This window comes from Manis javanica, chromosome 13 (assembly GCF_040802235.1).
Source record: "Manis javanica isolate MJ-LG chromosome 13, MJ_LKY, whole genome shotgun sequence".
Lineage (NCBI taxonomy): Eukaryota > Metazoa > Chordata > Mammalia > Pholidota > Manidae > Manis > Manis javanica.
Window position 1 is genome coordinate 51,377,365 of NC_133168.1, and position 23,936 is coordinate 51,401,300.

At 36.4% G+C, this 23,936-nt stretch overlaps 1 protein-coding gene across 1 annotated transcript in view; it reads left to right on the forward strand.

Annotated features, from left to right (window-relative positions):
- Nucleotides 1-18,701, forward strand: part of ENPP3 (ectonucleotide pyrophosphatase/phosphodiesterase 3) — a 67,713-nt gene extending 49,012 nt beyond the window's left edge. Inside the window, exons 19-25 of the mRNA XM_017679155.3 lie at nt 752-803; nt 1,878-2,029; nt 8,282-8,417; nt 10,557-10,634; nt 10,972-11,104; nt 12,702-12,858; nt 18,447-18,701. Of these exons, the coding sequence (XP_017534644.1) occupies nt 752-803; nt 1,878-2,029; nt 8,282-8,417; nt 10,557-10,634; nt 10,972-11,104; nt 12,702-12,858; nt 18,447-18,617 (879 nt within the window). The 3' untranslated portion in view covers nt 18,618-18,701. The remainder of the gene's footprint in view (nt 1-751; nt 804-1,877; nt 2,030-8,281; nt 8,418-10,556; nt 10,635-10,971; nt 11,105-12,701; nt 12,859-18,446) is intronic.
- Nucleotides 18,702-23,936: the final 5,235 nt, after the last annotated feature.

A 23,936-nucleotide genomic window follows, 5' to 3' on the forward strand; every position in this document is an offset into this window, starting at 1 on the left:
AGAATTCTTCAGTCAGCAAAGACTTTACATTCTCTAAACCTCAAAATAACCATATAATATAAATAAATACATAACCACCCAAAAGAGTATATAAGAGACAAAAGTCCAACCAAGCTTTACGATAAAAATCAAATCCACAGTCAAGATCGGAGTAAGGGTGAGGGTTTTCTAGCGGCAAGGCACATAACCTCAGTGGGATGGCCATTGAAAATAATAATAATAAACACTACAAAGTGGGTGTATTTTAGAGATAAAGAGGATTCAGGAAAAGTAGTTCAATTGCCCACAATCACAGAAGCTTGGTCTCCCTTGCTACATATCTCAAGTTCTTCTCTGTAAAGAATGCCCTCTGCTATTTGAAGGGTTCCAGTATGAGTCTAAGTCCCACTGGGCTCAGCCTTTCTAAATCAGAACAAGACCCTCAAGTGAGTTGTACACATATTAAGGCTTAAGAAGTCCTGGGATGTTGTCTTCCCAACTTAGTAATTGATTCCAGCTCTGGTCAGTATGCTTTGCCCCTTTGTCAATTATATATTTGCAAAATCCCACACACAAAAAGTATTCCAAGAAGTAGAGGTATGTCTATATCTCTGAGCAAGTGGAAGAATTGGAATTTAAACTCAAGTTAGTCTGGCTTCTTTGTTCAGTAATGAAGCATCCATGTGATTACTGTAGAAATTATCTTGATCACCTTTTAAAATATGTGTTATTAAATTAACTTACTTTCTCCTCCCCCCACATCATCTTGCAGAATGCTTCTGTAGAACGTGTGAATCAAAAGCTAAATCTCACTCCAGATGAAAGTAAGTCAACAGAAAACATGTAAAGTCTTTGATGTTTAGACCTAACAAAACATAATATGGACTTTGGGAATTCTTCAGAATAAGCTCACAGGTGCTTTTGGACATAGATTTTACTACCAGTGTATAGAAGAAATTTAAAAAACATCCAGATCTAGTAACAAGAGCAAACACAGGGCAGTTACAATGGTTCCAGGAAAATAACAAATTCCTTGAAATGATTATGGCTCATCTGCAGTCCCCTATCCCCTTTCTTAGATGTGAACAGACCAGACTGCCTGGGTTTGAGTCCTTCTTTTACTGCTTCCTAGCTGTGTAACCTAAACCAATCACTTACCCTCTCTGTGCCTCAGACTCCTTATCTATAATCATGTAGTTGTAAAGATTAAAAGAATTAATGGAAAGAATTTAGAACAGTGTCTAGCCTGTAGCAATATTATTACCTGTTATCTTTTAAGTATTCTTGCTTTAAACTCACGAGGCCTGTTTCATCATTTATAAAATGGGCGTGCCTACTTATAAAGTTATGAAGATTAAATGAGTTAATGTATGTGTGCACTTAGAATAGTTCCTGGCACACAGAAGAGTTCAATAAATGTGTTGGTTTTTGATGATCTTACAATCTCCTGCAAATTATTTCATGGCAATGAATACCCTGTGGGCTTTTGAACTATCAATAATTGATGGATTTTTAGATTCAATAGCAAAGAGGTAAAAATAAATCAATACATTAGGATGTACTTTTTATAAAATTGCAATATCTTTCCCATGACAGCTATTAAGGTAGATCATTTTGGTTAGAAAGTATGTACTTTTGACTTAGAGGTTTAATCTCTTCAAATATGTCCTGTGAACTGTAAACTGGCTAAATTACTTATCTAAGACTTAGCTTTGTAATCTGTAGAATGGAACAATAACATCTATCTGTTAGGAGTTTTTTGAGAATTGCAAGAGGTTAAGTATGCAAAATATTTGTCAGAGTACCTGGCACATACAAGCCACCAGAGAATGATAGTTATGCATAGAAGCATTTGCTAATTTTACAAACATTTTTATTTTATGTTATTTTTATTTTAGTAACAGCAACAGAGAAACGAAATTTGCCATTTGGGAGGCCCAGAGTAATGCAGAACAAGGAGCATTGTCTCCTTTATCACAGGGACTATATCAGTGGATATGCAAAGACTATCAGGATGCCCCTGTGGAGCTCATATACCATCCCCAAACCGGTATGTTACTGTGTCCACTGATTCACACAGGCTGGAAAATATTTGTAGTTTTCTAATATTCTAAGAGCTGAATTTTGATTTTCAGTAGAGATCCCGAATAGAGCTCACCGGCTTGTGGCTTGTAAAACAGTGTCCCAGGTATTGCTATGGGTGCAAAAGAGGAGCACATTGTGTTTTGCTAGGAGAAATTAGAAAGAGTTTACAGGACAATTGACCAATTGAGGAGACAGGTGGAAAAGAAGATTTCAAAGAGAAGTGAAATACAGAGGTGCACCATTCATTTGGTATATCCCAAGTATATGGTGGGTGCACATGGAAGGTGATGGTAACTATTATCATAAAGAGCTTTATATTTACTTGGTTATTTAACAAATATTTTACTATCTGCTGTCTACTATGGTAGGAACAAGGAACACATGCAAGAAGAGGTAATCCTTCCCTGAAGAACCTAACCTAGCACTCTAGTAAGTCAGGCTAGACTTACCTGTAGAGTGTGCTGTGTCACAGATCTCTCCAGACTGAGGTTGAGAATCCAATTGTTTAAATCTTCCTTTTTCACTGTCTGGTAAAATTCTTCTCAGTAACTGATGCTCGGACATTTGGCTACCAAAACAAAGAAAATATTAGATCCCTACCTCATACCATATACAAAATTAAATTGCTGGTGTATTTATAGACCTAGATGTGAACCACAAATCCATATTTTCTTTTGTGCATATCTTTATGACCTTGAACTAGAAAAGGATTTCTCAAGACACAAGAATAAAAAAAGTACTGAGGAAACTGATTAATTTAACTATATTAACGTTAACCTATGAAAAAAGAAAGTTATGGAAGGGATAATATACTTGCATTGCATATCGAAACAAGTGATGAGTATCCAGAATGATAATTAGGATCCAGAATAGTTAATAAATTTCCAACAATGAACAAGAGGATGACAAGCATCTTAGTTCTAAATGGGCAAAGACATGAGCCAAGAAATAGAACTTCATTAGCAATCAGAGAAATGTAAATTAAAGCAAAAATCAAAGTCTGCCAAAAACCAGTCAAAACAATCCTTCAGGGCAGGGATGGTTTTATTTAATGTATCCCTAGCACAATAGAGCTGCCCAGTAAATGCTTATTGAATGAATGCATTGGATAAATTAATCCCAACCATTTATTTTAAAGGCTCAAAGTCAAAGCAGTACTTTCAACCAAAAAAATAAATAAATAAGCAGGAACTTGTGTTTGCAGAGAAAATGTTAGTATTTTAGATCCAACTGATGACAAACCTCAATCTACTACTATTCTTGCTAAGAGTACAGATATTCTACTTCTGTTTATAGAAAGGAAGTGATTGGTTGTATCTGGTTTATTTACCCTCATTCCAATTCAAGATTTTTGGAGAAAAATACCACATTTTCCCACTACTAATTAAAGCTTAGTGTATTTTGAAAGCCAGCTTTGCTGTTGACAATGGTTTAATTGTGATCAGTGGGCACTAATGCTGTTTCCCAATGTGGGCAAATATTTTACAGTTAACTGTGTACATATGTATGGTTAATGACAACAGCACTTTCTAAATATACACAATGTTCAGTTGTTTGTGATTTTCTTCAGCATACTATGAAACAACAATATGAAATAATTTATTCCTTAAAATAATTTCTATTTGTTTTTGTTCTTGAGAAAGGCAGTATATTCTAGGCCAGTCTTATTACTCAATTCTGTTTTGAAAAGTCCAGATACCAAGGGATTGTGTGGAGTTTAGGGAAATGTTTATGTTTTTAATTCTTTCCCCTGATGTCCTGCATTCCTGAATTTATATGAGCTTTAGCGGAAACCAAAGGCCAAGAGATTTTAAGTGGGCTCAGACTAGGAGTTTAGTACAATTCTTTTTTGTTATTGTTTTAAAACTAGCTTCTTTGTTACCAAAAGTTCCTGTCCTTTCACTGACCCCACAGAAGTACCTGTGCATTTCTCCTTCTAAGTGACAGGATGGAATTCTAGCAATTTTCTGCTTTCTAATTCAGAAATTACTCTGTTAGTATGTTGTGGTTCAAGAAAATTACACATGAGGATGTTTTGAGATTCACATTAAAATGCTGTAAATCAGCTCTGTATTCGAAAAATCAGACTTTAAATAAGCACTTTTTAGTGTATGGGCCCAGTTGGCTTTTGCCTTTAAGTTTTATGGAGCTCTTGTTTTTCTGTGGTTTTGGTGGGTTTTCTAATTTGTGTTGTTATCTCGGAAGAGTTCTGGGGAAGTAATGGTGATTTAAAATCATGGTCCTGTAGCAGCTGCTTCAAAACCATTAAAGTTGATCAGACTGTCTATGGGTTTTGCTTCTGGGCCTACTCAGTAGAAAGATCTGAACTGTTTTTTCTGTTCCTAGGTGAAAAGTTGAAAATAAGAGTAAGACTTATGATTGCTATTTAGACTATCTGCTTCATAAACTTAATATGAAATCAAAGGTCTATTTCAGAGAAAAAAAATCTAGTTCACTTTGAAAATATCTCCCTCTTTATCTATATGTGTATATACATCTCCCATATCATTGACTTTGTAAAAAGCCTTTTTTGTTTCTAAAGCTTTTTAGTTCCAGTATTAGAAATTGTGACCCACTCATGCTTTGTAAGTCTCAAAAACTAGGGACATTTTGTATACTGTAAACATTTTTGTGCTAAGAAATATTAAACATTAAATATTTTGTAATACAAATATTTTTCCCTGTAGAAAAATATCACGTGACTTGAAAAATAACTTAAAATGTGCAGTTATTATGCTTAAAAAAAGGCAAGATTGTAACTGTCCAATCTTTAAGTAAGTTTTAGCTTTTATGTTCAGCCTATAGGTAGTCTATAACTTCAATAAAAATAGTTTTATCCCCTGTTCAAGTATTATTTTATCCCCACGCCATTACTAGAAATGAAAGCATTTCACTTTCCTGTCTATGCTTATCATCTGCTTCTCTTGAAGAATTTTGAGAGCTAGGGAGTTTGGATTTTATCTGAGTCTCTGAGTTCTATTTATTGTTTACCTGACTTTCTATCCCCTGGCTTAAAAACACTAAGGAACTCTGAAAAGATAGCAGCGTTGAAACTGTTCCTGTGTGTCAGGGGTGGTAGGGTGGGGGTGGGAGGGGTGGTTTACTATGCTTCCCTCAGGAGCCCTAGAGGCAGAGGCGATGTGACCATACTTTCCCCCATCCTTCTAGAGGGCTGTCTATTGCATAATCTCACCTTTATAAAGGAGGCCACACCCTGTCTTTCCTAGTCTTATATTTGGGGTTTCAAGTTTAGTATGAAAGAAACAAGATTTTCAATTAGCAGAAAACGTGTAATTTTCTTTTAGTACTTCCATTTCCCCCAAACCAAAGTCCATGCCACTTTGAGAAAAATAGTAAAATATTTTGCCCGATTAAATTGTTGGAGCACAACTTTCACAGCTGCAGTCTCATTAAAAATGACAATAAATTCCTTAACATTTTAATAATTTTAACTGTTGAATATAGGCATTTCATTTCCCTCACATTATGGAAAATGCATCTATGGTACATTTATATATGGTACACTTCTTCAAGGAAAATTTATTCAACATGTCAAGTTTTAAAGTAAAATGATAAAGATATGTGGTGGAAACATCAGTTTACATTCTGGATGTCTACAGGTCAGACTCAGTCAGCTATCAGTACTCCTGGTTCTCCTATTTTACATCTTTCTGTACCTATTTATGCCAAGTGAAGAAAACTGGTCATTCAGAACTGTCTACTATGATATATTTTTGAAAGAATATAAACAAATGTTTTCAGCTTTCTAGTGTCTGCCATCAGGAGAGTGAAATAAATGGCGAGAGTTAAATCACCACCTCTAACAGAAATACATTCATATTTCTTGGTTTATTTCTGTTTTGGTAAACTATATCACTCAGGAGTTTCCTGAGAAAGGAAGAAGGGAAAGATACATTTTTGAGACTTTGTGTGTCTCAAAAGGTTCTTATTCTATCTATATGATTAATTGATGGTTTAGCATTAGAATATTAGAAATACCTTTTCTTCAAAATTAATGAGACATTAACTTCTGGACTGATCCACTAATGTTTTCATATATTCCCTATCCTTTTCATCCTCTTGCCTTAATTCCACTTACTGAGAGATACCTGCAACTTCATCTTATAGATCTTATTTTATATTTTATTTCTGCTGCCATATTTTTAACTCCCAAAAGTTCTTTCTCTTTTCTTTCCTTTTCTATTGCTTTCTGTTCTTTCTATATGGATGCCATGTATAAGCTCATCTCTCTGAGGAGCAAGTGTTCCTCTGCTCTCTGCATTGCCTGTTTCTTCTTGATTCCTCCCCTGACCCCCACAGAATGTCTAGTGGTCCTTGGCTGTCAGCTCATAGTTTAAAGGTTAGGCACAAAGCTACATGGCTGGGACCTGCCAGCCAATAGGCCTCTCTACAGGCTCATCAGGACAAGAACCAGCTATTCTGTTAGGAATTCCCAATTGTTTAAGTATCCTGTTTTCCTTTCAGGCTTGTTTGTTTTCCAAAGAAAGGACAGTTTTAATCTGACCCAGCATATAAAATCTGTACACTACATGAGAGCAATGAGCCTGGGAGCTTACCATTCAGTATACAGATTTTTTTTAATTCCATTGCTTTCAGTATGGTGCACCTGCTCCCTGAGGCGTCTTGTGTCCTTTAGTCTAATCATCCCTCTGGCTCAACCTCTCCAGTGAGTGAACATTCTGCCTAGCCTTTTTTTACAGATTTTCAGCCTATCCTCTTATCTTCAGAACTATGCACATCTTGTTTTTAGGAGACTCCCAAGTTCTACCCTGGGGGGTTCTGCAGTAGGAGTCAGTTTTTTTTGTGCTTTCCCCAGCCATACATAGGCTTTTGATTGTCACTGTTTACATCTAAGTCGGGTTACCATAGTAGACAAATATATTTATCTAATTTCCAGCTCCTGAAAATTTCTTTTCATCCCCTATGTACTTTCATAATTACTGTTCTTGTTAGGGGCTTTCAGAAGGAAGCAAAAATAAATGTATTCAATCGAGTCGAGAAGTCTATTCAACTGCTGCCTAGTGTTTTCCAACTGGAGTGTTTTGGTATGTTAGGGGCTTCATTCTCTGGATGCTTTTCCCCAGACTTACCATTTCTTTATCTCCTGCCTGCTCTATACCTCCTCATGGTACTCTACTGCGTATGTACGTAGCACACGGTGTATGTTGCCTTTTTCTTTGTGAACTGATCTTTTACATTTTTATTTATTTATTTTTTTCCCAGCTTTATTGAGATATAACTGACATATAGCATGGTATAAGTTTAAGGCATGCAACGTGATTTGATACATGTATAGATTGTAAAATGACTTCCACATACATTTTAGATGCCATAGCTATCTAATTCTTGCTTTTGACACAATGTAGTGAATACAGGAAAGACATTGTAATTTACTATAAGCTTTTTATAAATTATATTTTTAAAGATTGTTAAGAATACATTGTGGGCAGTAGAGGGCATGTAAATCAAAATCTCTGAAATAATTAAATGAATAGCAAAACATTTACTTATGAGTAGATGTTAATCAAAATATGAAGATAATGTAATGCTGTTATCTTAAATACTTAGGTTAGGCAGCACATTTATAGGATGCCTGCTAGTGAATAAGTCATTGTATTAGTTATGAATAGAGTTGCAAAGAAAAATTATAAAAGATACACTCCTATATTTCACAATGAATGTAGCATAACTATAAATGTGTTTAAATCCCCAAATAAGTAAGCTGAGACACCTACAACTTCTTTGAATTAATTTTAGGTTAATTAGAAGTACTTGCCTAACTGAGGAATACTATCCTTAGTTCTTATGTGTATTTTAAAAATAAGATGTTTGTTTTATTTTCAATTTTTATTTGTAGGCAAAACATACATCACTACTTTAAAGTTAAATCCTGAAAAGGCTTTTGTTTTTTAGCAATAGCTCACATTATTCATCTGCTCTCAATTCACTTTTTCTTCTGCAAATATTCCTTTCCAAGGTACATTTGATTTGCCCTCCTGGTGTCCCTAACCAGAAGGGAACCACAGAGGAAAGCATTGATGAAGATGTCCATTTCCATTGCTTACGTAGACCTGATTCACTAAGAAAATAGGAAAAGGTTGAATGGAAAACATTCTAGGGAAGTTACAAACCATATAAGGTGATGGGTGAACCACAGTGGGGGAGTAATTTTTTTTCTCTCTCTCTCTTTCAACAGGGAGACACATCACCTCTTCCTCCCACTGTCCCAGACTGTCTGCGGGCTGATGTCAGGGTTTCTTCTTCTGAGAGCCAAAAATGTTCCTTCTATTTACCAGGCAAGAATATCACCCACGGCTTCCTCTATCCTCCTGGTTAGTATAACTCTTTTTTAGAGCAGCAGCTTAGAAAGCCCTCATCAGCTGGATGTGGGCATGTGCCTTAAACATATGCTCCCCACCCAAACTACCTGCTTGGGCTAAACTAGCTGCCCACGAGGCTTCCAGTGGTTGTGGGCCGGCCTGAAGCAGTGCAATGGCTATAATAAAGACTAATAAATTTTGCAGCGGGAACCACACATCAGTTCTAATCTGGCCCAGATGTTCAGAGAGTTGGGGGCAGGTTTAAGTTTAATTTTAAAACTAAAGATTCCTTGGAGAGGGACACAGGCATCTAAGAAAACATTTTTTCTGGCTACTGCCCCAGCAAAGGACTGCAGGGAGAATGCAGCTGTGCCTGTGAAAAGAAATCGGGCTGGAATTCAGGCCTCTCGTTCATGCAGTATGTCCAACAACTTTCAACTGTGGATTTAGCAGCCAAATAAACTTGGAGTTTTTTTTAGGAACATGCAAAAGCCAGTGTGTTTTTTCTAAAACTCAAATTGCTTCCCCGTACATCAGGAAATGTCATTTGCATGAACTCACCCATGAGATTTTCAGCAATTTTAGCTTCTGGGAATGGGTTTACTCTTGATATTTGGCTTCATTTCCCTGAAACCATGACCAACAAGGTCAATTTAGAGATTTATGACTTAGAGATTCTCAGAGTTATAGTGGGAAAAAAGAAGGCTTAATGAAAAGTAGATCATGAATTTAAACTCCAAATACAGAATTAGGATAAACCGATAGATCTCATTACACTGTCTACAGACAATTGGAGCTACCACATTTATGCATACCTTAGGATAAATAGTTGCAGCATTTTATGAATACAGTTTTTTAATTGGCATGTAAAATGGTATCTGTTAAGCCATAAGATATTGGATGATATAGAAATGTTTGCATTGACAAGGAAATGAAATTAAGAACTGAACAGCTTGTCTCAAAAAGTGTTAAGCATAAAATGAAACTCCCATCTAACTCTCCACTATAAATTCTGTTTGTTAGAAATTCCATTAGATGCTCATTCGTATTTTTCTCTGAGAAGGAGGTAATGTTATGTTGGTGGCCCTCCCAAATTTCAGGGTTGATTTGAAGAGTAGAAAAGACATATAGGGGATCTGAGGACTGTGAACGGCATGTGAAATTTTAAGGAAAAATCCAACTTGTTTTTCCTTGCCTTTTAGCACCCACCCATAGGCCTTTCATTTAAGTATTATTTAAGATATCCACGTAGAGTTGAAATATAAAAAGTATTATTATAAACCTTTCTAGGCTTGCAGAGTTTTAAAAACTCACAATGTTTCCATGAGACAAATGAAGCACAGAGGGACAGAACACTTCGCTTAGGAGGTTCAGCTGGTAGGCAGTGGAGGTTCTAACCCAGCTGGTCTGGTTCAAGAGTACATGGCCCACTATGCTAGACGGCACGTCCAAGAGTTATTTATAACGGCATTGTTTTGTGCACATTCAGTAACTATGCATTCTTATCAGTATTATGGTTGTTTCCCACAGCTGCTATGATAAATTGACTCAAACTTGGTGGCTTAAAGCAATAAAAACATATTCTAGAGTTTTGGATGCCCTGAGTCCAACATCAAAGTGTTGACAGGACCATTCTCCCTTTGAAGGAGAGAATCCTTCTTTACCTCTTCCAAGGTCTGGGGGTCTAGCCATTGCTTGACTTGCAACTGCATCATTTGAAATCTCTGCCTCCATCTTCACACCACCATTTTTTCCTGAGTTTCTCCTTTTTTTTGACCCTCCCTCTCCTTATAAGGATTCCAGTCATTGGATTTAGACCCCACCCTAACTCCAGGATAACCTCATCTTGAAATGCTTAACTGAACTGCACCTGCCAAGACCCAATTTTCCTGCCTATTGAGTTCACTGGGATGGGGGTGGGGGCTGGTAGTTAGGACTTGGACATACCTTTTGAGATCACCATTCAACCCACTACAGCTATCAAATGCACAAAACTCCCCACATTATTGATAACCTCTATTGGAGAGCACTTATATGTCTGTGTTTTGACTGCTAATGATTTATAATTTTATGTAGTAGTAATTTGCCTGTTACATAGTATGTCATATTATCTCTGAAAGGTAGATTTAATAAAATTCATTTGTTTTGCAGCACACAATAGAACTTCTGATAGTCAATATGATGCTTTAATTACAAGTAATCTGGTCCCTATGTACGAAGCATTCAAATGTAAGTAGATAATTACATTATTAACTTAAAAATACCTAAGTGACTCTAAGAACTTACAAACTAAAACACATCTTGTTACTGTAACTTGTTTCTGACACCGAGTCATTTTGTTCTAATGTTTTAAACAGAAACAGGAAGAATCTCTCACATAATTTCTGAAACATCTCATGTAATGTTTTAAACGTAAGACCAGTCCGCACCTCCTCTAGTATGGTTGCTATCTATCAACAAAGAACGATGTTACAAAATCATTGACTGTATTCTCCATGCTGTGCTACCATCCCTGTGACTTATATTGTGATTGCGAATTATTAACACATTATTCTTTTATTTTTAGACATGTGGGATTATTTTCACAGTGTTCTTCTTGTAAAACATGCTATGGAAAGAAATGGAGTAAATGTGGTTAGTGGACCAGTATTTGATTATAATTATGATGGTCATTTTGATGCTCCAAATGAAATTACAGAGTAAGTAATTTGAAACCAAATGGACTTTTTTACTTAGCAACAGAGTATCATAATGGGAAGTCTCAATATTTTAAATAAAAGCTCAGATTCCTAAATATTACTGAGTAATATTTATATAGAGATGTTATTGTTGAACATTTTCAACTAGTTTATCTTAATACTTAGTGAAAGTTTTATATGGCAAAAATTTAAACTGATGTACAAAGAAAATATGTACAAGGAAAAGTTTAGCAAAACTTAAATTTGGGAAAGTCTTAAACTAATGGACAAAAAAAGAGTTAAGGAGATAGAGAAGACTCACTGTATTATTGGTAAATATAGAACCAGTCCAGCAATAAATAAGAAAAATCAAGTAGTGATGATTTAAAATATTGTCCAATAGTGGGTGATTCATAAAATTATCACCCAGGAGAGGGTGTAGGCTTCATGTAGAAAGCTAGTTCTACCAAACTGTATATCTTTGTACCAAACCTAGTCATAACATGTTTCTAAGAATTACTTTTGAATGCAGCATATAGGACTAGAGAGTTTTAGAAGTTTTATCCATTATTTCTCTTTATTATCAAAATGTATGTAGATCCAAACTAAGCAATTGCACTGTCTGAGCCTAGATTATGATGCAAAGCAATGATTGCTACCTGTACCTTCCACAAAGTAACATTTTGACTCCTAAGTGTGTGTGGCCTTTCCTATTTTGCTTACTGTGTCCTTATTTCAGTATTTATGGTCCTATATTTCACCATGTTATAAATGCAGCAAATGCTTTGGTAGCACTTTACAGACTAGGTACTTTTCTAAACACTTACATGTACTTCATTTAATCCACAAAGCATTTCTATTAGCCCCATTTCAAGATGAGGAAACTGAGGCACAGAGAAGTTAAGTACTGTGTCCACATCTCACAATTAATGAAGCCAGAATATGAACCTAGAAAATCTATCTCTGGGTCCCTGTAGAAATTCTAAATCACAGTACTATGTTACTACTTATACCAGCTAGTATTTCCTTTAGCACTCTCATACTAATATACCTTTATTTTGCACTTAAAACTTTTAAAAGCACTCTCATGTTCATTATATGAAACTAAAGGACTGTCACATCAGTTGGATGGATTTATCACCATGTCCACCTTGTGAAGCTGGCAGCAGAGAATCACCTCCGTGTTAGAACTGAGGAAACATTAAGTCATAGAACGTTAGGGGATTAGTACTCATCCAAACATCCAGTGGACGTGCACCACTGGGTTGGAATTGGGCTCTTTTGGTCCCATCCCCTCCTTTGTTAGAAAATGTCACTGTGAAGTATAAAGTCAACACAGCTAGGAAACACAGGAGGCATATTATGGTCTGCTTTTCTTTGTATTCTAATATTGTCCCCAAATATTAAAATGACCAAGCTTGCACTTCTATAAATTTCTGTTCTGGCTCACTGAAGTCTGAAAAATGTGTGATAAGATTTTCTACTTTCTATTCAATTCACTTACTTTTTTTTTAAACCCTATTTTCACCTTGGCCTTTCTCCAAAAGTATATGAAGACATTTATAACCTTTGGAAGCAAATATATAATAAAATCAAATCTTTTCAATTATGTTTTTAGATACGTAGCCAACACCAACGTTCCCATCCCAACACACTACTTCGTGGTGTTGACTAGTTGTAAAAATAAGAGCCACACCCCCGATGCCTGCCCTGGGTGGCTGGATGTCCTGTCCTTTATCATTCCTCACCGACCTACCAACGTGGAGAGCTGCCCTGTGAGTGTGCTCTGGGAATGTCCTCAGGACCGGGAACAATTAGGCTGGGGTCGTGTGAACTTTCATAAGTGTGTTCCGACTGCAGTATAATTTTCAGGTGTTTCATGGGTAGAACTATAGTAAAAATGTCCTCATTTTAAAACTTTTCTTTAGACTAGTGAGCTCTAGGTAATTAGCATCAATTTAAATGTAGATATGTCTACGTGAACATGTGTTTATATATGCCTATAGTGTGTATGTTATTTATATACATTTTACTCATACTCACCAATGTAAGAGAGGGTGGTATCTTATCAACACTTTAATTCTGAACACAAATGTTAATGTTCTGTGCCAAAGTTGACACTAAATTAATGTTTCCTGAATGAATATGTAAACCTAAAAAGTCCATCAACTTGAAACAAGAAGTCTGAAATTTTATATACACACACACACACAAGCACAAAATAAGTAGAAGTAACATTCCTTTTTTTTCACATCATGTAATAGTCCACCTCAAAATCTTTTTGGATCAACACAAATGATATGTAGTTACTTCAAATTTCATTTATATTCTTTATAGAAAAAAAGTATGTATCCTGGACTGAAGTTATTCAACAAAGAATACTTATTAAAGTATAGTATCATGAAATCTCTTTAGAATGCACCAAGGAGGAATACATTTTCTCTGTTCTCAAGGAGTTCCTATATAACTTTGATATATAAATAAGATATATAAATGAATATAAATGAGGATAAATGAAATAAAGAACATAAATGGGTCAGTCAATAACATAAGTAATTTTTTATAAATTAAAATAAAAGAAATGTCACAAAGTTGGAATTAATTGCCTAATCTGTTGTAAGGATTCAGTATTTCACATTCAAAACACATTTGGCTGGAATAATCATTAAAGGTTACATAAAATGAGGGGGAGTAATGCTGGTCCCTGAAGGATGGGCTGGATTTGAACACCTTGAGAGGATTAGGAAGAACCTTGGAAGAAGTAAAGAATGGAGAGGATTTGGAAAATAATTGGGTGCCAAGATCCAAAAGAAAAGAGAGATTCAAAGATGAATCAGAGATTTTTAAATGTAGGCAATTAGGAAAAAGACAGAAAGGGAAGTTAGGAATGAGAACAATTTTAGCAGGTATGTAGGATAATTAAATTTAGGCATGTCAGGTTTGTAGAAATGGGCACTCACATGGAGGAATCCCACAGACTGTTAGAGACTGGAAATTAAAGCCTTATTTCTAGGCCAGATTGGGATCAACCTTATTCTTTCGGATGTTCAACAAATAACTGCCTTCACCATACTGTGCATTATGGGAGGTACACAGATAAATCAGACATGAATTCTATACAAATGGGCTCATACTCTATTACTTAGAAGCCTAGTAAAGTAAAAGAATAAAATAAAATTGATGCAGATTTCAAAGGAGATACACTTGCTGGCAGGAAAGGTGACATTCTAGCTGGGTCTTGTAGAAGATAGGATTTGAGCCTGAGTGTTCAAATGGTCTTTTTCACTCACTAAAAATGAAGGGCAAAGGTTAGGGGCTAACCAGTGTGTCATCTGTGGCCTCAGAGCGAGCAAGAATTTTTAAATAAGAACCTATTAGGAGATGTTTTCTAGTTAAATCTCTTCCTGCTTTTCTTGTCAGATTTTTATTTAGTTGAGATAAGGTTAAACCAACGTTCTTCACTTCCTCTTCCAGTGGCAGACAGTGGTGACTATTACCATGTGGTGCTCTTTACCGCTGAATCAGGGTTAAATAGTACTTAATCACAGAGGTTCTAGGTAGCTAGTATGGATTGATTAGAATGGGTATGCAAAGAAGAAACTTCGCTATCCCTGGCCTACGCCCTTATTTCCTTCTGTGAGGGCTTTTGGAAATTAATCTAAAGCAACTTCATTATCTCCTGTCCTCCCCTTCATTTCTACACAAAACTGCCAACTTACCTTAAAATCTGGTTTTTCATTATGACATACTTCCTCTTCCCAAAACATTGATTATCTATCCTGAATAATAATAATAATAAAAGCAAACAAAGTCTCCCAGCCTGTATTTAAACCTTCACAATTTACCCTCAGTTGACCTTGCAGAGCCAAGTTCCAGGCCAGCTGAAGTCTGGATATTACTTTAACACATCTTGAGTTTCCCTACTTCAACATCATTGCTCATGCTCTTCTGTTCTTTAACTTCTTCTCCATCTGTTAAAAATGCTACCTTCAATGCTAAAATTTCAAGGTAATGTACAAATAATATGAAACCTCCTTTCATCATCCAAAGGGGAGATGACCTCAGGATTAATAAGGCATCATCTCTATTGAATAAGACGTCATTACTAATGGATTGCACATTATCCAAGATTTTAAGAAATTTGCAGTATGGCATCTATAAAGATAATTACGGGCCATAATATAAGTATAAAGCAAACTTAAACCATGTTATGGTTTTAAGAGAGATTGTGAAGTTAAGATATTGCTGTCAATTAAATGTGAGGAAGGAGTGAGGCAGGATGAGAATCTAAAGTGACTGAAAATTTAGGCATGACTGGTCAGGAAATACATAAGACAATCATTGTTTTGGGAAGGATACATTTGCTGTTGGTGGTCCAGACTGAGAAACTAGTTGAATATCTGGAAGGATATATAAGAAGCAGTACCAATAGAACTTGATGACACCTTCTGTTTCCTTAACTGACTTGTGTTTTTTTCCATGGTGAAAAACCCTTGCATGGGTTTGAGATTTGGACATCATAGGTTCAGTTATTGAATTGGCTTGTTTGGGTAAATACTGAATGTCACTTTCTTCAACTGTGTAAAAATATTCACCTCCTCTCATGAAAGTTGTTGCGTGGATTAAATGAGCTATTTGATGTAAAATCCTAATCTCAACAACCAATTCTAGCCATTATAAAGAAATCAAACCTAGTGATGGGATTATAGTCTAAAGTCAACATTAAGTGAAATTTTGTACAGGTAAAACCCCCTCTAATCAAATCATCCAGAAAGTACAGTACAAACTGTACCTTAATAAATCCAGATCATCTAGTATTTCCACTAGCATTAGAACACTTTAAGCTCCCAGTGAAATAGTTGGCTTGCTTTAAGGGGCACACTGTATGAAAACTCTGCACTTTTAAGTATTTTAATCCCTCAGTGTGGAATTGGTACTCCTACTACAAGAGGATTGAGGGAACTGACACCAGTTGTAGAAATGATAGGGAAGGTTTCATTCTACCTCATACTTAATCTAGGGAACTAGATTAATTTTGCCTTACTTATTTTCTTCCTTCTTATTTTCCTTGCATCTTTACTGCCCTCCTTTTCATTTTTTCTTTTTTCACTTAACTTGGTATTGTTAAATTCCTGTCAGATCAATGAGAATATTGCCATGAGTCCAAGTGACTATTATTATTATAAAATAACCCAGCAAATATTGGAAAGTATGGCTATGGAACTTTGAAGAGAACTCAGAACTGTAGAGAAAGGGTTGGTATTAAATTGTGGGAGTGAAATAAAACTGCCAAAGCGAAGAAAGTGGAAAAGAAAGGTCCAAACATCAAATTGAGAGAAATGTCTATATTTTCAGGATGGAAAAAAAACTATAATCAGTTAAGGAAACAGAAGGTTTCATCAGACAAGTAAAGAGTTAGAGGTACAGGAGAAAAAGTAGGAAATTTCAGAAGTTTGAGGTGGTCAACTAAGTGGAAGTTCTAAACAAAATCCATTCAAGTAGTTGACCCCTAATAAAGCAGTTTCATTAGTACGGTAGCAGCAATAACTGGACTGTAAGTGGTTGACGGGAGAGAATAAGGAAGTGGGTGGGGAAAAAATGCTGAAACCGATATCACCTCAAAAAAACTAAGTGAGTTGTACTTTGGGAGAATATGATATTTCTAATTATGTAGCAGTTCTAATATATATATATATGCATATTCAAAAGCAAAAATTTAAATATAACTCATAAAGGCTGTCTCTACACAAGGCTGCCATTCAGTTGGCACATGCTGGTTAAGCTGAAGCAGTTATCTATAGCTGGTTTCTGCTCAGATTGGTTGGTGCCTGTGAGCTACCTGGTATCAAAGAGCTTGAGTATTACCCCTGCCAAGGTAGAGTTATGGGTTCTCCTTTAAGATGATTTAGTTTCAGTCTTAAAAAAGGGTAGACCTAGTCAGGTGTTCAGTAAACATTTAGTTGAATGGATACCAAACCAACCAGGAAAGAGTAAAGTAATATAAGCCAAGTGGGAGAAGAGTTTATGAAAAAAGTGATCAAAATTATTAAATGTTGCTGAAATGTGAAATAGTAAAGACAGGGAAGAGAAAAAAAATGAATTGATCCCCATTGGAAACAGGGGCTCAAATTATAATACATTGCATATCAATTTCAAATAAATTTAACTCACACGATGAATCTCACTCAGAGAAATGCTTTAGTGGGTAGAAACAGAGTAATTTCCTCTCATGCTTCCTCTGGTTCAAATAATAAGCTGTCTACTTTAACCCTCATGTTTAAAAACCATGTAAACCACTGCGCTGAAGTCAAATGAGTTACTAACACACTTGTCTAAGTAAACTTTGAAACTTTCTTGCTTTTAAAAAACTAAAAAATTAGCATTATCATATGAACATCAGAAAATTAGTAAAGAATAAGGAATTTCATAAATCTATGGGTCTAAATTATTGAACTAACTTTTCTGCAGTAAAAAACTTCTTAAAAGTCAATGGCTAAGGGATATCTGAAAAGAGATACTTAACTATAATAATGCTCAGGGTAATAAAATTCAGCAATGATAAAACACTATTCCTGCCATGATTTGGCAAGGATGTGGGGAAGCAGGAATTATCCTCCATAACAATGGAGGTGTAGATTACTTTAAACCCTTTGAGGAGTCCTAGATTTAGTATCTGGTAAAGTTAAAGCTGCAGGTACTTTATGACCCAACAATTCCATTTATATATCCTTGCAACTCATGTTTTTGAACACAGGAGGCATGTGCCAAGTTCTTCATTACGGTATTAGTTATAATGCTAAAACTTGTATCCATGTGGCAATGAAAAAAAAAATAAACTGTGCTACCACAAACCACAGCTAAAAACAAATAATTTAAACCGATCTAGATATATAACTATGAACTGATTACAAACGTAAGACTGAATGAAAAAGTAATTATAGAAATCCAGTTCTATTATCATTTATACAAGCTTAAGAACTCATAAATCAATAGTGTATGTTGTATATTGATGTTCAGTAAAAATTCAAAAGCACAGACTGAATTCACACTGACTCATGATAATGATTTAACACTGAGTAGAACACTGGGGACTTAACCTCATCTGTAATATCTTATTTCTTTAAAAAATGTACATCTGAAGTAAATATAAAAATGGCTAAACTTTGGGATGGTTTCTATTTGTTATAGTATACTCTGTACTTTTTTTCTTTTTATGTTAGTAAACAACAAAATTTAGCTTTATCAAATTAAGATTTAAGGTAATAAATACTACAGGAAAAAGGACAACTTCTAAATAATAAAAGATCTTTATGTTAGTGAAATCATGCCCTATGAAAAATAGTCTGTAATTTCTCTTTTTCAGGAAAATAAACCAGAAGCTGTTTGGATTGAAGAAAGATTGAAAGCACACACTGCCCGGGTCCGCGATGTGGAACTTCTCACTGGGCTTGACCTTTATCAGGAAAAAGTACAGGCTGTCTCTGAAATTTTGCAACTAAAGACATATTTACCTACATTTGAAACCATAATTTAACTTAATATATAAAACAATTTTGGCAAGATATAAATGATTTTTCTGTTGGAGAATTACAAAATAAAGTTTTCTATTTTTCCTTAACTCCTCTCATAGTTTCCACCATTCCTTTCTCTTCTGAATTTCTATGAATGCACATCATTTTAGATACATTTTTTTTACACAAAGATTGTGCCTGTGCCATGTTATAACTTCCTTATTATACTTATTATCTCATTTATGATCTTTGCCTATATTTTTCTGTCCAGCTTTATCTAAACCTGAGAGATCTTTGGTATTGTCTAAAAAAATTTTTTTAGACACACATCTGTAATTTTCTAATCCAAGTGTGAGGTCAACTAAGGTCTGGGGAGCAGATTTGGAAAGGGGAAATTCTAAGTTGGCTTGTTTGTCAGCCTTAGTTAAAATTCTGGAAATTAATTTTCTCAATGAATTTATTTGTTTGTTTCTTTCTTTTTTTACCCTACAGGATTTTTAGTGCCATAGTTGGAAATTTCAGGGTCAATTCTTCTAGAAAATACCAAAAACAGATGAGTTTTTTTGAGCAAGTAAAAGAAGATGTGTGGAGATAAATAGGATATAAAGATGCACCTTTAGATGTGCCAAGAATTCATATTTAGCTATTAATTTATCTGGAATTTAGTATATGGATGTCTATCAATGTTTAGTATAATAATGTCCATCAGTGTCTGATCATTTTAGAATAAGCAGACAGAAATTCTAGAAGTGTACATTTATGCTGCTTTGTTGGGCTGATTTTGATACTATAAAGCCCATCTGTTTTTGGTACTTGAGTATATTTCCAAATTACATTTCAGTTCTTTGAAAATCCTCTTGCCCTAGGGAAATCTCTTTCCTTCCTCCACCTCCATCCCCACCCCTGCATCACCACTACCCCACCACCACTGCTTGTCATCTGTTTACTTTGGGAGGGCTGGGTATGGGAATGGAAACAGGACACAAATTGAAACAGTTTTCAAAAACACAAACAAGGCTCTTGGAAGAAACGACTTCCTTTTTACACAGCATCCTTGGCAGACCGCAATCACTCCCTCAATCAGTAGACTCAACGCTTGAACAAAGTTCCAGACAGGAACAAACCTCAGCCTTCCAATGAAGGAGAGTTTGTGCAATTCTGACTTGTCCCAAATGTACCGTATAAACATAGCTGGATAACAACTAGCATAATATGACTTAGAGGTAACCTGGTTCTGTTATCCTACGATATTTTGTTTTTCATAAATCTAGAAGAAATCTGGAGAGGCCAGTTCATCCATCTGTTAAGGCTCACTCCGCTAAATAATAATGTTCTCTCTCTAACGAATGAGTCAAAATCTTAAACAATTTTCCGTACTTCTTGAAATTAAGAAAATTTACCTAATGATTAGCATAGTGTTCTGTCTATTTAATGTAATATCTAAAGTTTGTTTGTAGTAGTTTGTTAAGGAATCATCAGTTTTCATTTCAGTATAATGAAGCAACAGTGAACTGATATGAGCAAGTTCTAAAGTGACAGACACAAGAGTTTAAATCTTGGCATCCTAGCTCTGTGACCTGGAGCAGGTTCCTTAAACTCTACAGCTTAGTTTTCTCATTTGTAAAAGGGGTTCAAAGGGTAGGTATGAGCACTTACTTCATAGAGTTGTTGCTAGAATTCAGTGAGTTGCTAGATATAGAATGTGTGTATTAGAGGTTCTAACATGGTAGCATTACCATCCCTCAATCACGTAGAAAGCACTCCTTTTAAACTAACCAGGCAATTGCTTGCTTCACGTGGGCTTAGGCATAGTCTCAGTGACTCAAATTTGTGGATTGGTTGGGTTGATCTTTTCCCTGTGATTTGGAGGTTTGACTCCTATATTTCCTGCCAGGATGAGTTAGTCACATTAATAGCCCCCTCTATCATGGTTTGTGGTTGCCCTGATCTTTAAATTTGCCCTGCCTCTATTACAATTCCTATTCACTGGTTTAATCCAAGAATATTTTTATATGTTACAGCCACATTAGCAATTTAAAGGTTAGAAAAGGGGAAACCGTGGCATAGTTAATCCTGTTACTGTGGGATATTGGACCAAAGAAATGGTTTGGCCATCATGGCTCAAATCAACTGGCCTTGTCAGTAGATTCCTATATTTTGGCCACATCTGTCTGGATCTTACCTAATAAAATGGGCTTATTCTGTGGAGACTGCATTATCAACTATCACCTCAGATTCTGACTTCAACCTCTTACAGCATTTAAGCAGTTGAATCAAATCTTTAATCAATTATTTGATACTAAAAATCTTCATTTCTTAATGTCCCTTTGAATCTGGAACCAATTACCTTTTCTTAGTCATGCAACAATATGTCTTGCCTATTTAAGATCTCATTAAATCTACTTATTCAATTAATGTTTATTGAACTCCTACTATGTTTCAGGCACTGTTCTAAAGACTTTGGAAAATTGGTGCACAGACTTGGCAAAGATTCCTGCCCTTGAGAAGCTTATATTCTAGTGAGGAAGGCAAACAATAAATAATAAACAGTACAAATAAGAAAATTAAATTATTTGTGACTTATATAATTTACAATATATAAATGGATTTTTCAGTGAAACTATTTTGGAGTTTTGAAAACTTTCAGAGGCTTCTGTGTGCCAATTAAAATCAAAAGTGATACGTGCTACAGAAAAAAAAATAAAGCAGGGTAAAAAGGATCAGGCAAATGGGTTGAAGGGATGTGGGGAATAGGGTGCTAAAATATTAAATAAGGTGGTGAGGGCAGGCCTCCTTGAAAAGGTGAGATCTGAGCAAAGACTTGAAGGAGATGAGGTGTTAACCAGGCAGATACATGGGAGAAGCTATCAAGGCCTGGGCCTGGTGTGTTCAAGGAGTGGTATGAAGTCAGCATGGCCGGTAGGAAAAATTTCTTGTCCTCTCAGACCTCTCATAATCCTTTCCTGGGATCCACCTTAAGAATAAAAAACTAGATAAAGGAGATTTTTTTAAGTTGCAACCAATTAAAAAAGTGATCTTTTTTTGTTCTTTTTGTTGTGTTTAATATATTCTGGGTCCCTGTGTCCTAGAATAAAATCTTGTAGGCAGAAACAATAATGAATGTATACATCAAGTTCTGATTGGCAATAACCTCAAGTTTAACCCTGCATTTTACTCTATATTTGTATTATAGTATTAGGATAAGTCACATGAAATTGCCATTCTTATAATTTAAAAGCTGCCAAACATCAACAACTTCATATGGTTTAACTTATACCCCATTTACATACAGAGCAAAGGTCCTACCTAGCCTTTGGTCCACAATTCCCTGAGTGGAAAACCCTGGATCTTAGCTCCATCCTTGGATTCCACATTGAGAACTGCTGACAGTTTATTCTGCAGTCCCACATTTGTTTGGAATTGTAGGGTCCAAGGGCAGGACACCCCAGGATGTACCAATGTGACATGCAGATCATTTCAAGGTGAAAACCATCAAGGCCCAAAAAGACTCAGAAGATACTTTGACCTCCACCCTGCCCTCTGCCTGCAACTGCATAAAAATAATTTAGATGGGAGACCCACTCCAGGAAAGGAATTATCATCATTAATAGCTATAAGTCTGGGGAGAGGAAATCCAAGGGCAAAATACCTCTAAAACCGAAATCAGTCAAAGGGAGAAATAAAGTTTAAAACCAATTTATTGCATACAAACTACAGTCCAGGGCGCTCTCTCTGCTCCTGAAGAAGCAAGCAAGCAAGCCAGTCAGCCCCTCCCTTTAAACTCTCAGATTCAGATACACCCTTGGTTGCCCAAGTAAATATCCATTGACATGGAGATGACCTTCTCTCCACCCCTGAGGATATGCAAATGCACTAAAGCCAGGCCAGACATTTTGGAAATGCTACTATTTTATCTACAATAGCTGAATAATAATGTAAACCAGGGGTGATAGACCAGAAAGAATATGACATCTATTAAAATTTCTCTCTGTGCCCCATTGTTTCTGTGTGGCCCATAAAGTAGTTTGTTTACCAAATGTTTGCTCTTCATATTCCTGTAAATTACTTCTCTTTTCCTTTGAGATCTCAGACACCTACCCCCTTCTCCTTGTTTCAGGACAGCATGAATACCTCATTGCCTCTGACTGTCTTTGGAACTCATGTCTATGGCTTCCTCAAACATACAAAATTACATTTTTTTTTCTCCTATTCGTATGTCTCCTTGTCAATTTTATTCTTAGACCAGCTAGAAGAACCTTGAGGAGTAAAGGAAATTTCTTCATCCCTGAAAGGAAAGGAATGACACACAGCAGCAATTCACTGGAGAGTTCCGCTTTATTAGGGAAAGGTGCTGGGTTATATAGGAAGGGGCATGAATTGATTGAGGTGTCACTTCTACGGGGCTGTTGGCTATTGGCTAGGTGCTGGGATTGGGAGGGGAGCGAGAGGTGATTGGGCTTCAGGTGGCGCCGGCGGGAAACGAGGACCCCGAAGAGAAGCCGGAAGTTTGCCATCTTACTGGTGGGGGCCCTTCATTCCCCCCTTTCTCTTCTATGGGGTTGTGGACGTTGCTTTCTCTCTGGCTGCTACCTGCTGAACAGGGGTGGAGAAGGGAGTGAGGGCTTGAGGGTCGGGAGGAAAGGGTTGATAGGACTCCCCACAGTAAGGATGAGTAGATGTGGACTTCTTCAGGTTTGGAAATCAATGAAGGTTCCCTGTAACCATAGGTTGAGGACCTGTTGATTCCAATGGTGCGAAGAGGATATGGGTGTCAGGAGCCAGGCGTCTGCGGCCATTGTTTCTAGGAACAGTTTCCAGCAGAGAGAGGGGTCCATCTCAGCGTGTGGTGAGGAGGTCACGTGAGGGTGAGGGATCTTCTGTGGCCAGAAGCTGGTAGTTCCTGAGTAAAAGCTGGTTGAAAGCTTGATTAGAGATTTTTCCGACTTGGCATTTGATGAACTTTATTATACAGGGTAAGAAGAGACAGGTGAGAAGAATGATTATTATGGGGCCTGCGATGGGCCAGAGCCAGGTGAGGAGGGGGTTTGTTAGTATTGAAGAGAATGGGTTGGAATTGGAAGCAGAGTGGAGACTGGAGGCAAGGTCAGTGAGTTTGGTGATGTCAGTTTCTACAATGCCGGATTCGTTGATGTAATAGCAGCACTTTTCCTGGAGGAAGACGCAGGTGCCGCCCTTCTCGGCTGTAAGCAGATCTAGGGCCCGCCGGTACTGAAGGGTGACTTTAGCTAGCGAAGTGACCTGTCTTTGGAGAGAGGCTAGGGAATCGGCAGTGGATGTCAGGGCTCCCTCAACTTTGGCGTCGAGATCTCTAACTGCCCATA